This window comes from Asparagus officinalis, chromosome 6, assembly GCF_001876935.1.
Source record: "Asparagus officinalis chromosome 6, Aspof.V1, whole genome shotgun sequence".
Lineage (NCBI taxonomy): Eukaryota > Viridiplantae > Streptophyta > Magnoliopsida > Asparagales > Asparagaceae > Asparagus > Asparagus officinalis.
The window spans coordinates 729479-744811 of NC_033799.1; the positions used below are offsets into that span (position 1 = coordinate 729479).

Below are 15333 nucleotides of genomic sequence, written 5' to 3' on the forward strand. Positions count from 1 at the left end.
TTTTTTTTTCTCTTTACTATTATTTGTTTAGCCTAATTTTTATGCTTTCTTTAATAGCATCTGGGAAAAAAATTAGCGTTTATTTTGAACCACCACACGAGAGGTTGTGGATCCGCCACTGCTAATTTCCATTCATGGGTTGTGCATGCTAATTTCCATTCATGGGTTGTGCTTTATGCAGTGCATCCTAAGTGCATTTCAAATTAAGCTGCTTTACTATATGTATTTATTATGTTTTGATTTATCTTATGATGATTGGATCTTGGAGTGTATGCCAAATACTTTGTTTTTACTATATGTCTTTGAAAGAAGCTTTTTCAAAGTTAAAATTGATCAAATCTTACCTTCGATCAACTATGTCACAAGAAAGATTGAATGACTTAGCTATATTGTCAATTGAGGGAAATGTAGTGGATTTTGCATCTAAAAAATGCAATAAGAGGCTTTATAAAGTGATACTTCTATTGGTTCATTGATTTTGTTTTGGGAATGAGAGTGTTAGGGTGTGATTTGTAGGCTTTTGGCCAATGTGGGTAGCTTAGGAGAACTACATTTGTGTTTGATCATTGGAATTAGTTATAGCATCCTTTGGTATATAGGCAGGCCTAAAGTTACATGGGTGCAACACTTTATTTATAAACAAAAATCTTAAATATAGGAGGGCCCCTTTAGGATTTTTGTTCAAGTTTTTGCTTAGGGCCCCCGAATGCTCACGACCAATCCTGGTTCCTCTTCGCTCTATCTTCGTCCTCTTATCTTCATCTTCCTCTCTTATGTGCCCATCATCCTCCCTTCTCCTCTTTTCTTCATACCAAAGTCACTCTCATCTCTCCTCTATTTCAACTTTATTCTCACCTCTCCCCTCGCGCTTTTCCTTCTTCCTCCACCCTCCTCTCCCCTTCGTCTCACCTTCACCTTACTCATCCATCTATTTTCATCTTTGTCTTCAATTTTCTCCCTCCTCCGTCCCATCTACACCCTGCATACCTAAATATGTGCAACATCATTCAAATGCTATCATTTTGCTTAAATATATCATCCTTTAAAGTTCGCCAATATTATAGTTAAGCTTAACACCTAATGGTTTAACTCAACATCGAATCTTTAAAATTAACATATAAGGTTTAACATGAACTAATAATTAACTTTTTTTTTCCGCCGCGACATCTCCTCGGTTATTTTTTCTCTTTCCTCAATAATTATCTTAACTCTTTCTTCTTCCACAACCGTCGCTATATCCCTCAAAGACTCTCTTATTCGGTTAAGATGGTCAGTTTTTAGTGCTAACTTTAAAATTTTAGGTGATAACTTAAGTTTTCGAGTGTTAATTTTTTAATTATAGTTTTTGAAGTAAAGGCTTAAAATTAATACTTATTTAAAATTAAAATTCAAAAATTAAAGTTAACACTGAAAGTGGTCATTTGAGTCAAAGGAGACAGCCTTTGAAGAACGTAACAAATTTTATCAAAGAAGTACATTTGGTTGATCAAATCATACTCCATTTAAAAGAGAGAGTTGTGAAAAAACTTTTCAATGGCTATATTACCTCTATTCTCTTTTGATATTACATTCTGATACTAACTAAACTAAATTAATTATTATTGTTAATTAATTATATTATATGTCACTTTAAGTTTGCATAATTTGGTCCTTAGAACTTCCAACGTTATTATAAAACTCTATATCATATTAATCATTAGTAATGTATAATAATATATTAATATACAATTGCATGTCAATAAAGTATTTATGGAAATAGTAGAAAACATAGAATTGTCTTAAAATTATACTATGAAACTCATATAGAAAAATTACAAAGATTATTTTTATGTTTAAGGTAATAAGACAGAAGGTACAAACATTAACTTTTAGAAAACATTAGGATATTTAAGTGCATTAAGATATATTATCTAAAATTAAAAAAAAGGTGCAGTAAGATACAAGTGGAGGTATATAGTATACTTTTGATAAACTATAAGGTATTTAAGTTCAATTAAGCCTACAAAACATTTGAAACATTTGTTATCCACAAACAATAGTATATGATCCCAATGATAAATAATATTCATCATACAATATGAGGCAAGATGCTTAGCTTATATTTATACAGTAGAGGAGATGTGGAAAAATTAAAGCATCATATTTTGAATGAGCCTCAAGATTTTGAATTATTTACTGAAATTATATACTTCGCTTAGAAAAATTTAGAAGAGGCTTTTGAAGGACCACTACAAAGTGTTGGACATCAAATAAATATTAAAAAATAAAATATATGATATCGGGTTGCAAAAATCAGGGATATCTAGTAATATTGGGTGTCATATGAGATAATATTCATACATAACATGACATTATAATATATAACCTAACACGTTAATGAATTTTAAACATAAGAAATTTCATCAAGATATATGCTTAAGATATGAGAGAGCCTATAGTGGAGAGATTTGGGAGAAGAATTGTGGTATTTATGGGTTTTGCGGGTTCCAATTTTGTTTCCCAAGCACAATCCAAACCCGAACCTATAATCAAATTAAAAATTACATGATGTCCTCAATATCTTCAAAGGAATATATCTGCCACATTTTCTATAACAGTCGATATATCAAATAAATCAACAAACAAAAGAAAATAATATAAAATATTACCGATATAAATTCTTTAACATGATATATTAGCCGACGAAGCAATATATTGGTCGATATTTAGTTTGACGTAACCTTAAGTGATGGTCCATATAAGATGAAAATGATTGGCATTTATGCATCAACAGTTATAGAAGAAGAAGAAGGAAAAGAGATAATTAAAGAAAGAGAAATAAAAGACGAAAGAGTGGCTATGGCGGTATAAAGAAAATGATTGCTTAATAACGAGAAGAGAGAGAAGGAGAATGCAATAAGAAATGTTGTGGCGAAAGAAATAATGGTTGAGGAGAATAAGCACTAGAAGAAAATATTTTCCATGCTTCTATGTGGAAAGAGAAGAAAGATGAAAGGTTGAGACAATGGTAATTTGGGGATAAATAAAAAATATTTTCTATCTCTGCCGACATGGCAACACGGAAAATAAGGGACCGTTTGGTTCCAAATTTTTTTTGGTGAATCCCTGACACAGTCCCTGATTTCAGTCAGAAATCACCCCAAAACGCTATTTTTTGGGGCGATTTGGGGTGAAACCTGCCACAGATAGGACACTATGGCAGGCTTTCCCCTGTTTTCACCCTTAAAAAAATCACTACCAAACAGCTCCTCTTGAGGAGTGGGTCAAGGAGGGAGGATGATACACATTGCAGAAAGTCCAGAAGGGTGCCGCACATTGTTTTTTTTAAAAAAGGGACCTGAGCATAGTTTTTCCTTTTAAAACTCGGAAAACTGAAAGCGTCAAAGAATAGCAAGGCCCACAGATGAGAGTTCATCCAAGCAAGCATGCTGAAAATCGCAGTCTGTGGTTGTATGCAGGCCTGCTCGGCATCAGTCCAAACTCAAACTGTCCCATTCGTTTTCAGAACCCAAAGCCCATCAATTCCGAGCCCTTTCCCCGGTCACGCTCACAGGTTCCGATAAACAAATCCCCGAATCTTAAATGCACCCACTGACTCACCCATTCCATGGGCCCCACACCCCTACGGCTAATAGGCCCCTTTCAAAATTCAAACTTTCAAATCGCAACAAAAGCAGCAGGAAAAAATTTCACGAGCGCACTAAATAGAGCCTCGATCCTGGAGCTCTGCCGTCTCAAAATCCGCTCTAGAAATCAAAGAGATTTGGAAAATTTGGCAAAAGCCCATGTTTTTTGTAAATTTTATTCTTGGGCTTGGCAATGGGGTTTTGAACTTTTAAGAAGAGGAACAAGTTCTGTTTTTTTGGCTTGACGGGTCGCTTCTTTGCTAATAAATAAACAAAAGGTAGTTTTTTTTCACATGGGGTTTCTTTGTTTTGCTTTGTTTATTGTTCAGAGTTGAGTTTTAAGGCATTTTGGAGCTAAAAATCGAGTCTTTTTGATCTTCATTGCCTAGAAATCAGGGGTTTTAGCTTTTCCTCGAGGGCAAAGATGGTTTCTTTTTCTCTTGTTTGAAGCAGATAACCGACATTGTAATATTTTACAGAAAATTTGTGGGTTCTATAAGGAGTAAAGAGGAAGCTCAGCTTGGTGGTCTTTGTGACATATCAATCTCAAATACTTTGGTCTTCATTTTTCTCCATAAGAGGTACGCTATTTAGCTTCTTCTTGATCATTTTTAAAGCAGTTTTAGCTTTGAATTAATCTAGGCATCACTATGGAAAATAACATTATTGCCTAATTGGAGTCTTTGGGTTCAAATGTTTAGGGTAGTGGTCTGCTGATACTGGATAAATAATGAGAGAAGATATCATCGTTGATAACCATTCAAAAAATCCAAGGGGTAACGGAAAAACTAGCGGTAATCCTCCGAAGCCTAAGTCGAGTTCCTTGTGGGGGTCCCAGATCGTCAAGGGCTTTGTCACAGAAAAGAAATCAAAGTCTCAAGCATCAATTCCAAACAAGAAGCTGCCTCTGGCTGGTTTGGAGGTCTCTATCAAGAAAGATCAGAATGCAGCTCAATCTCGTGTTAAGAGATCTCTCATTGGAGAATTTCCATGTAGTGCCAACTCAACACAAGTTTATCCCCATGCATTCGACAGTCATCGGATAATGTCTCCATCTTCTCACAATCTGTTCATTGAGCTGGATCACCTCAGAAGCTTACTTCGAGATTCAAAGGATAGAGAATTAGTCCTACAGTCACAATTGCTGCAATACAAGGAAAACCCGAGAGTTTCAGAGCTTGAGAAGGAAATTGATGCAAAGAGGATTGAGATTGAGCGGCTAAATTGCAGGGTTGGTTCTCTTGAAGTGGAAAAAGACAACCTTTTTGAACAGTTAGCCTCTCTGAATTCTATATTGGATGCCCGTGAGGATAGCTCAAGGTTTGAAGGATCTCAGAATCTAGCATCATATAGAAACTTGGAGATGGAGGTCGTGGAATTACGACGTCTAAATAAGGAACTCCAGCTTCAAAAGAGAAATCTAGCTCTAAGACTTTCTTCAACTGAATCCCAACTTGCCGCCCTTGCAAAGGTCACCGAGGTGCTATTTCTCAAATCATAATATCTCGGTTCTAGATTTTCAAACATATACTCTTTTAGATTAATTCTTTTTGGTAGTGTTCTCCCGAATCGACAATATGAAATTCACAGTTCATTTTCTTTAATGATGTGATCTGATGCTGTTAGTCCTGTTATTAGCCTGTCTTAGCTATTTCATGAAGAAAATATCTATCCTTTTTTCATACACACCTTAACTGCTGCATCCATCTTCTGATTATCTGTTAAGGTCCTCTTGCACATATGCAATCACCTTATGCATATGTTCTTCATGAATGCTCATTAAAAGAGCAGAAGTTCTCAAGTGATTTGTTTCTCTCACATTAACCTTTTCCTCAGAGTGAAATATTGGCAAAGGCTCAAGAAGAGGCATCAGTATTACGGCACACAAATCAGAACCTCTGCAAACAAGTCGAGGGCCTTCAAATGAGTAGATTAACTGAGGTTGAGGAACTTGCATACTTACGATGGGTCAACTCATGCTTGAGACATGAGCTCTCCAACTCAGAGAAACTATCAAGGCAGACTTTAGATTTAGACGAAGAGCTTAGGATAAAATTTAAAGACACTGACAGAACTTTTGAGGTTAACAACGAAGCTTGCTGTAAATGGCCTCAAGATACTGAAGATTGCCAACTTATAGATTGCCAAGCTGTTTTAAGTAAAGAGTGGATAGTAGCTCAAGGAGGAAGCCTTCAACGCAGGCATTCTATCAGCGGAGCGAAGGGGTATATTGAAAACCTTGCTCTTAACAAAAGACGGCAATCTGATGGATTTATCTATCCAAAGGAAATGGATAATGGAACAAATCAGGATAACGAAAAATTGGCTCCTAATTATGACCTTGAGGTTGTTCACACTCCTAGATTATTTGCGAGCAAATTAGAACCGTGCAAGGTCATTACTATAGATGTTGAGAAGCGTGCCCTTAGGATTCCTAATCCTCCTCCAAGGCCTTCAACGTCTATTTCTAACCCTGTTAAAACAAATGGCGCAGTTCCTCCACCACCACCTCCTCCTCCTCCTCCACCTCCCAAATTCTCCACCAAAAGCTCGGGGGTAATGCAAAGAGCACCACAGGTCGCAGAGCTATACCATTCACTTATGAAACGTGATTCAAGAAAGGATTCTTCAGGTAGTGGGATCTGTGATGCTCCAAATGTTGACAATGTTCGCAGCAGCATGATTGGTGAAATTGAAACCCGATCTTCTCACTTGCTTGCTGTAAGTTATCGAGCTTTTTATTTTCAAGTGTTTTTCTTTGTATTTGTACTTAAAAACAGAAGCTTACACTTCATGATTTAAAATTAAGAAAAAAGTCCACAAGAGAAAACACATGTAAATTTGTCTTTTCAATACCTTCAAAATCCAAAGTATTTTATGATTGGTACAAAGCCTACTGTTTACGATAATGATTATGGTATAAACTGCAATGTGAATTATTCTTAATTACTTTCAAAGATAAAGGAAAACTGAAGAAGATGGTAGTTGCAAAATGTGGCCGTTGGAGCAATAAGTCAACATAATGTGAAAGGTAGTAATTTAAAGAAGGTGTACTTTTAATGTCTTTCTTCTCATATCAGAAGCTAGATACCAGTGGACATGTTTTTCTTAACTTTCTATTAATCTTAACTTTCTATTTGCTGGAAAGTATTCTAATTGGGTTATGTGTAAATTTCCACTCTGATCTCTTGTCAGCTATGAGATGGTTGTTTTAACTTTAGGATCATAATTTCCATGTTTAGAACTTTTGATGTTTTTGTTTTACAAGTTCTTTTTTGGGACAGAGTTTAATTTGTGGCTTTTTTGTTTAGATAAAAGCAGATGTTGAGACTCAGGGTGAATTTGTGAAGTCCCTGATAAAGGAGGTGAACAATGCGGCCTACCAAGACATTGAAGATGTAGTTGCATTTGTGAAATGGCTTGACGATGAACTTTGCTTTCTTGTAAGTGCTATTTCTCCTTACTTGCCTTGGCAATGACTTCAACAATTTTCAGGAATTCATGCAAGTTTATCTTCTTGAAGGTGGATGAGAGGGCAGTGCTAAAGCACTTTGATTGGCCCGAGAAGAAGGCTGATACCTTACGAGAAGCAGCATTTGGATACCGTGATATGAAGAAACTGGAGGTTGAAATTACAAATTATAAAGATGATCCTCGTCTCCCTTGTGATGTTGCATTAAAGAAGATGGTAGCCTTGTCGGAAAAGTAAGAATTACTTACAAACTGTGGTAGCCTCGTCTCCCTTGTGCTGTTTGCATTTCTAATGCTATATTTTTTAGCATAGTAGCATGTGAAAATTCAATATTTGTCATTTTTTTGGAATTTGGTAGTTGTTATCTATTTGCATTGTTTTCAGTTCACTCAATATTTGTAGTTAGTCTTATAAATGTACACTTGATGGCAGTGAATACTGGCTGCTGAAGATAGCCTTACAGATATGGCATCATATAGCAATGTAACAACTAGATTTTCAATTGGAAATTTATAACCAATCTCTATTTTGATAATCCACTACTTTACTGCAATATAAGATTAAACATCCTAGAACACATAAAATTGCTTAAAGTGATATGTTCTGGCTCTATTTCTTAGCCCCCTCTAGTTGATAACGAAGCTATTTTTTCCCAACTTAGGATGGAGCGTAGCGTTTATAACCTTCAAAGAACGAGAGATGTGATGATGCGACACTGCAAGGAGTTCCAAGTACCAACGGATTGGATGCTCGACACTGGAATTATTAGTAAGGTATATACTTGCGGAGTTGATCTGAATTGTAACTGTTTTTTAGGGTTCATTGCATACACATTTTCTTCAATACGTAGGTGTAGCACTTATACCCCCTAAACTAATTTATCAAACCTTACACCCCTGAAATTTCATAAGAGTTTTTTTCAAGTTAGATTGAGATGTCAGAAGGGAGCCATGTGCCGGTAAGTTACCTTTAGTGCTTTTCTGTCCTGGAAAACACTAAATTGTCCTCTAAATTCACAAGAAAAAAAATTATTATTGTCTGTGTTTCTGGGGTGTAATTTCTCAGAAAGAAGTTTAGGGGATATAAGTGGCTATCCTACAACACTATCGTGTATCCACAATTAACCCTTGTGTTTATTCTTTTTGTTCTATGAAGACAAATCTTTTCAGTGCAATATTATCGAAGATCTATAATGATATATACAAGTAAACATTTCATCATCTATTATGTCAAAAACCACTAATGTTGCATAAGTAACCCCACTGTTTTGGTGCTTGGGGACAGAAAATAAGTCTAACGATTCTCCCTACAGATAAAATTTGCCTCGGTGAAGTTAGCGAAGAGACATATGAAGAGAGTTGCAACTGAACTCCAAGTGATGGGGGCATCAAACAAGGTAGTTGTTATCTATTTGCATTGTTTTCAGTTCACTCAATATTTGTAGTTAGTCTTATAAATGTACACTTGATGGCAGTGAATACTGGCTGCTGAAGATAGCCTTACAGATATGGCATCATATAGCAATGTAACAACTAGATTTTCAATTGGAAATTTATAACCAATCTCTATTTTGATAATCCACTACTTTACTGCAATATAAGATTAAACATCCTAGAACACATAAAATTGCTTAAAGTGATATGTTCTGGCTCTATTTCTTAGCCCCCTCTAGTTGATAACGAAGCTATTTTTTCCCAACTTAGGATGGAGCGTAGCGTTTATAACCTTCAAAGAACGAGAGATGTGATGATGCGACACTGCAAGGAGTTCCAAGTACCAACGGATTGGATGCTCGACACTGGAATTATTAGTAAGGTATATACTTGCGGAGTTGATCTGAATTGTAACTGTTTTTTAGGGTTCATTGCATACACATTTTCTTCAATACGTAGGTGTAGCACTTATACCCCCTAAACTAATTTATCAAACCTTACACCCCTGAAATTTCATAAGAGTTTTTTTCAAGTTAGATTGAGATGTCAGAAGGGAGCCATGTGCCGGTAAGTTACCTTTAGTGCTTTTCTGTCCTGGAAAACACTAAATTGTCCTCTAAATTCACAAGAAAAAAAATTATTATTGTCTGTGTTTCTGGGGTGTAATTTCTCAGAAAGAAGTTTAGGGGATATAAGTGGCTATCCTACAACACTATCGTGTATCCACAATTAACCCTTGTGTTTATTCTTTTTGTTCTATGAAGACAAATCTTTTCAGTGCAATATTATCGAAGATCTATAATGATATATACAAGTAAACATTTCATCATCTATTATGTCAAAAACCACTAATGTTGCATAAGTAACCCCACTGTTTTGGTGCTTGGGGACAGAAAATAAGTCTAACGATTCTCCCTACAGATAAAATTTGCCTCGGTGAAGTTAGCGAAGAGACATATGAAGAGAGTTGCAACTGAACTCCAAGTGATGGGGGCATCAAACAAGGACCCGGCTCTAGAGTATATGCTGCTTCAGGGAGTGAGATTTGCTTTCAGAATTCATCAGGTTAGAAACCAACTCCGCTAAATTTTTTTTTTCTCGATTTTTCATGTTGTTTCTTCATAAAACAAGTATAAGCTCGCTATTCTTCTGCAATGCAGTTTGCTGGAGGATTTGATTCCGAGACGATGCATGCATTCGAGGAGCTGAGGAACCTTGCCCATGTCAGAAAGAAGCTGTAATTAAGAGGGGAAATTAAATAGCCGAAGTTGCTTACCTTCTCATTAAGCAACCTGTAAACTCTGTGCATTTTTTGTTTTATTTTGGCGCTTGACTTTGTTGGATGGAGTTCCAGATGAACGGCTGTGTTTTTGTATATTTTGTAGCAAAAATGCTGTACCTCAAAGAAGAGGAGGAGGAGATTAAAGAACTGACTAGGCCTCGGTGGTTCATTGATCTTTATATGTTTATACATTTACAATATCAATTTGGAACTGCAATTAGACCCAAAACTTATGAGATGCTTTTGAAAATGTTTTTCTTCAATTCCTGTAGTAACGCGTACATCAAACTATGATGCACGCATTGATGTGTTGGGGCATCAAATGTAGGTTTTTAACTTTTTAAATATTCATTCAACTACAAATGTCCAAATTATGAATGATTATCTCCAATTTCTAATATCTACCCTCCAAAAAAAAAAAATCTATACTTTTCATAAGCTTAAATTCTAAGATGTGGAACCTAGTAGTCCCAACTTATCATAACTTGGGCGAAATTTTGGTAACTGAAATGTTTTTTGTTGCAACCAACTTAGCCTTGCCAAACAAATCTACTCCTCTATACGAATAGGAAAACCAAAGATTTACCATTCATACTGTAGTAAATACTACAGTAACATTTATGGTAGCAAACATGATATTGAATACTGTAGCAATTTATGAAAAAATTCACATGCGTTTTTTTTTAAAACTGTAGCAATTCAAAAAAGTATAAAAAATTACTATAGCATTACAATCAGATTACTGTAGCGGCTTTGCACGGTGTTCATGACTAGTATACTCTAAGGACGCGTTTGGACAGAAACTTTTTTTGTGTTTTTTGGGTGAAAGAAGGGGATTGCAAGTAAAAGACCAGCTCACACAAACTGTTCAAGACAATAATGTAATGCACAGGCACTAATATGCATATCCTACTCAACGTCAACACAAATTCAAAGAGTCGCAGGGGTTTTATTTACAAATAAACATATTCTTCAATCTGATCCAGATCTAATAAAATACCACCTTTTCCGACTCAAATCAGAAACTAGGGTTTCATGTTCTCCCCAAAAATGACCCCTTTCGTTACTTTCGATCTCCGCCGTACGATTCTGATCTCAGCGATCCTACGGCTGGCGCTCATCGTCTACGGCGAGTGGCAGGACTCACACATGGTGGTGAGGTACACCGACATCGATTACTCCGTGTTCTCAGATGCCGCTGACTTAGTATTGAAGGGGAACTCGCCGTTCGAGAGGTCAACGTATAGATACTCCCCTCTGTTGGCTTTTTTGCTCGTTCCTAATTCATTGATCCATCGATCTTGGGGAAAATTCCTTTTCTCTTCTGCTGGTATGAATCTTTTTGATGTCGATGTTATTTTTAGTAGTATTTTAGTTAGCATGATGTGTTATTTGATTTGATATTTGCTTAAAAACGGCAGGAAAGTGATATGTTTCCTGAGATTAGTATGCAATACTGAAATCAGTACTGATATTGCTGGATCATAATGAGGTAGATGATCATTAGTCATAAGTAACATAGTGGCTTTAGTCATACAAGTTACAAACCCAGATCTGTGGCAGCATTTGTATGATGATTATAGAAATTTCCTTACTAAATTATCATTGCACCTTGTTGGCATTCTGCCTCTTTTATGCAATGAGTACAACTTTACTTATCGAACCTCCCATCGGAAAAGTATGATATACCTATTTTTTTAATTTATGATTTTGATGAATCTTCAGTGTTAATAGCTGGGATGTATAGCATTGCTCCTATGGGAACTTAATCCACAATTAGTTGAGAGTTGTTCTCTGAGTAATTTTGAGACTTTTTTTAATTACTTCAAGGCACTTTGTTGGGCATAGAATACCCATTTTCTCTGCCTTAATTTAAAGGAAGGGTGAATGCAGTAGACGTTACTCTTTTGTGTATCATGTGCTAGCTATTAAGGTTACACTGAGAAGAATGTTGTGAAATTATTATCTCTATGTATTCATAGTTTTTCACATGTGCAATGCTTGTGTTATTATCTAGATAAATCAAGATATCTGAATGACTTTAATTGTTCGATTTTGATTATGGTTTGGTAAATGCATTATTGACTAACAAGTGCCACTTTATCTAGATTTGCTCGTGGGGTTCTTTGTCGATGCCATCTTGCAGCTACGTGGTGTACCTGAGAACCTGCGGCTTAGGTCTGTGGCAGCTTGGCTTTTCAATCCATTTACGTTCACCATTGGTACTAGAGGGAACTGTGAGCCTCTAGTTTGTGCCACCATCCTTTGGATTATACTTTGTCTTATGAATGGTGTAAGTTCTGCTTCTTTTTACCTGTATTTTGTTTCTACAATACAAGATTTGATTATTGTTAGGATGCTCTTCAAATTCACGTAAAAATATTTATTATTTCTTGAATCTTTTTTCTATAGGCTATTTCAAGCATATAGTCATAACAGAACATTTTTGAAAATTGTACAACTTTAGAGCTGTTGGGTAGCCCCATAGCATGACTTAGAAGCCACTGTTTATCACCTTAATGGGAAAAATAGGGAATCACAGAGCTAGTCCTGCTTCCTTTCGGTCAGGACAAAAACTGATAACATTGATATGTTGGAGAGAACTGAGGAAGTTCAGTTTTTTGTACCCTGTTATTGTTCTTTTTTTTTTTTGCTCAGATTCAAGCATCATCTATGAACATAGTTTAATTGTGAGATCATCATCATTAATGGGAACGATTAAACCGTTAAAAGTACAAACCGAGGTAGTATTTATCATCATCTGGCGTCAGGCATCAAGCTGTCTGGTACAATAAGGAATATTTGCATATCACTTTGGTTATAATCTATAAATTTTAATTCTAAACCAACTGCTGTATCCGATCTATCCATGGAAGGTTTTGAAATTGCATTATATCAGAATCATTCATTCCTTAATGCCTAATGGTCCACAATCTTATACTTAATGCACAAGATTTATGATAAATATCTATATTTGTTAATATTTCTTTTTTTTGCCCCTCTCTGACAGGCAAGGCTTTCCAAGCAGCATTTTGGTATGGACTTATTGTCCACTTTCGAGTTTACCCAATCATATATTCTCTCCCTCTTGTCCTAGTTATTAATAAGGCAAATGTTGGACTCTCTGGGAAGCCGGCCCTTCAACAATGGGGTTCAAGACTGAACAAGTTGACTACAGGTCCAGTGCCAAAACCATCTGTATGGTCACTATTAAGGAGTTGCATCACGAAGGAGAGAATATTATTTGGGCTATTGTCTGGGTCTGTGTTTTTCTTCTGGACCTCTCTTTTTTTCTATCTATATGGATGGGAATTCCTAAATGAAGCTCTCTTATATCATCTCACGCGGACCGACCCAAGGCACAATTTCTCGATATATTTCTACCACATCTATCTCCATCACCAACATGGATTCTCAGTTTTGGAGAAGCTCATCTCTTTCCTGCCTCAGATGATGGTTCAGCTTGCACTTGTCTTTCAATTTTTCGAAGATGTCCCGCTTTGCTTTTTCGCGCAGACAGTTGCTTTCGTTGCATTTAACAAGGTTTGAATGCTCAATCTCGTGACACTACTTATGATAATCTTTTCCAACGTCCCAAATTCATTTTCATGCAATTAATTTTTTGAAGGACTGAACTTGGTGCGTTGTAGCATATATGACGGGTCATTTGATCTTAAAAAGTTGTCTGGGGATATGAAAACTGGATATCAAGATCAAGTTCTTTTTGATGTTTTAATATCCGTATATCCTGACTTGATAACCGGATCACGAGGCCGGTAATATTTATTTTCTTATGTAATTATCCGAAATTGTAGACTAATTATGAACGAATTCTTTTATTTGTCTTGAATCTAGCATAACAAACTTCAGCTATGCACTTATGCTACAGTACAAAGCATTACTTGTCTGTGGACTATCAACGCTTAAACTGTGAACCCTGACATCTGACAGGTGGTAGTACCCAAATCCATATTAACGTTAGAAGATTTGTGAATCTAGTCATTTCACTGTTGCTTTTATGTTTTATAATGGCCTTTTCCGTTCTCATTTTGAATAATAAAATGTCTTTCTTCTTTAATAGCTAGTTACCAGGAAGCTTATATTTTGGAAAATTCATAACTCTGGCTTTTAGCACCCTAATTCCAATAACTAATCCAAACCAACTGAAAATATTAATAAAACCCTATAAAATTACATATGACCTGAAGCAGAACTTGCTCATGATGTTAAATTTGTGTAAATTTTTACTGAATCTAATCTGTCACACTTGCCTGCTAGCTTATACTTTTGACTCTCAGAACTCATATGATCTCTGTGATATTGATTTCATGGCCATCAACAGGTTATCACTGCACAATACTTCGTGTGGTTCTTCTGCATGTTGCCCTTGATTCTTCCTTGGAGCAGCATGAAACTCAAAAGGAAGGGCTTGCTCTGCGTCCTAGTGTGGATGGGATCTCAAGTCCACTGGCTCACGTGGGCTTATCTACTAGAATTCAAAGGCCAGAACGTCTTCTTACAGCTGTGGATTGCAAGTCTAGTTTTCTTAGCTTCGAACACTTGGGTTCTACTCATGGTTATTAAGCATCATCGTTACTCACCGCTCTTCGAGCCATTGACAAGTTCGCCTGATGCTAGAAAACTGAAGTGATTCTTTTTGTATCTTTTGAACGTTTGGAGTTGATCGACACTTGAATATGTAACTTATTTCTTCGTAAAAGGAATTAGTTTTTTGTTCTAGTAGATCATCAGAGTCCTATACTTCTTCCCAGTAACGCGGGGGTTGCTCTCTTTTTTCCTTAAAATTGTGACAGTATCTGATAATCGTTCTCAACTTTTAATAGTTTTGCTTATGCATTCTTCGATGTTCAACGTCTGACTGACGAGAGTGGGGCCGTACTCGAGTATCAATTTCATGCTTGCATCAAGAGTCGGGTCAAACTATACTATACATTATATGCTGCTCCTTGTACTATGATGAGATTCTAAGACATCTCATAAATTGATATCATGAATAATGAATGTTAATGATATCATACTCGTATGTCTTGTGGTATTAAATTCATAGTATGTTGTGAGCGTCATCCTTGCAGCAAGTATGAGTATCGAGACATGATTGCGTGCTTGCTGGCTTCAATTTAGCAGCTGGATCTTATGAAAGACAGCCTACGCAACGACGACGTCTACATTTGAGGAAGCAAGTCGGTGAAGAACTGAAAACACATCTCGTTCGCTAGAGGACACTTTGAAGATTAGGAAAACGCCATCACCAGAGTTTCCTTAGGATTAGTTGTACTTGCCCCAATATTGTTCATTATTAAATATTATTAAATACACCATATCAACCAATTTATTGTGCGTCTATCTATACGAAGATGAGCGGCCCTAGCGAGCATTAAATTAATAATATCAACACCTTACAAGAATCCGTACTTGTCTCCGCCTCCTTCGTTTTGCACCGTACACCTGTCCCCCCGTATCGTACGGGCGCAGGCTGCTCCCTGTCCCCGCCACCAAAAC

At 36.3% G+C, this 15333-nt stretch overlaps 2 protein-coding genes across 3 annotated transcripts; both read left to right on the forward strand.

Moving 5' to 3' along the window:
* Positions 3688-9961, forward strand: LOC109844730 (protein CHUP1, chloroplastic-like). 2 transcript variants are annotated; one of them, XM_020413843.1, is made up of 10 exons: positions 3688-3904; positions 4106-4207; positions 4328-5106; positions 5463-6347; positions 6938-7069; positions 7150-7331; positions 7760-7871; positions 8411-8494; positions 9537-9596; positions 9692-9961. In XM_020413843.1, the coding sequence occupies exons 3-10, from the start codon at positions 4357-4359 to the stop codon at positions 9770-9772; spliced, it is 2286 nt and encodes a 761-aa protein (XP_020269432.1). In that variant the 5' UTR covers positions 3688-3904; positions 4106-4207; positions 4328-4356; the 3' UTR covers positions 9773-9961. The 2 variants fall into 2 exon arrangements, with proteins under 2 accessions (XP_020269432.1, XP_020269433.1); XM_020413844.1 differs by lacking the exon at positions 8411-8494 and having other exon boundaries at positions 9453-9596.
* Positions 10786-14670, forward strand: LOC109845072 (GPI mannosyltransferase 1). The gene is made up of 4 exons (XM_020414257.1): positions 10786-11143; positions 11922-12104; positions 12824-13356; positions 14156-14670. The coding sequence occupies exons 1-4, from the start codon at positions 10849-10851 to the stop codon at positions 14462-14464; spliced, it is 1320 nt and encodes a 439-aa protein (XP_020269846.1). The 5' UTR covers positions 10786-10848; the 3' UTR covers positions 14465-14670.

Bases quoted from the DNA above. Each gene is read 5' to 3' on its own strand.
- LOC109844730 (XM_020413843.1), top strand. From the start codon at position 4,357: ATGAGAGAAGATATCATCGTTGATAACCATTCAAAAAATCCAAGGGGT. The intron at 5,107-5,462 runs GTGCTATTTCTC...CCTTTTCCTCAG, and splicing joins CCCTTGCAAAGGTCACCGAG to AGTGAAATATTGGCAAAGGC. The intron at 8,495-9,536 runs GTAGTTGTTATC...GCATCAAACAAG, and splicing joins TGATGGGGGCATCAAACAAG to GACCCGGCTCTAGAGTATAT.
- LOC109845072 (XM_020414257.1), top strand. From the start codon at position 10,849: ATGTTCTCCCCAAAAATGACCCCTTTCGTTACTTTCGATCTCCGCCGT. The intron at 11,144-11,921 runs GTATGAATCTTT...CACTTTATCTAG, and splicing joins ATTCCTTTTCTCTTCTGCTG to ATTTGCTCGTGGGGTTCTTT. The intron at 13,357-14,155 runs GTTTGAATGCTC...GGCCATCAACAG, and splicing joins CTTTCGTTGCATTTAACAAG to GTTATCACTGCACAATACTT.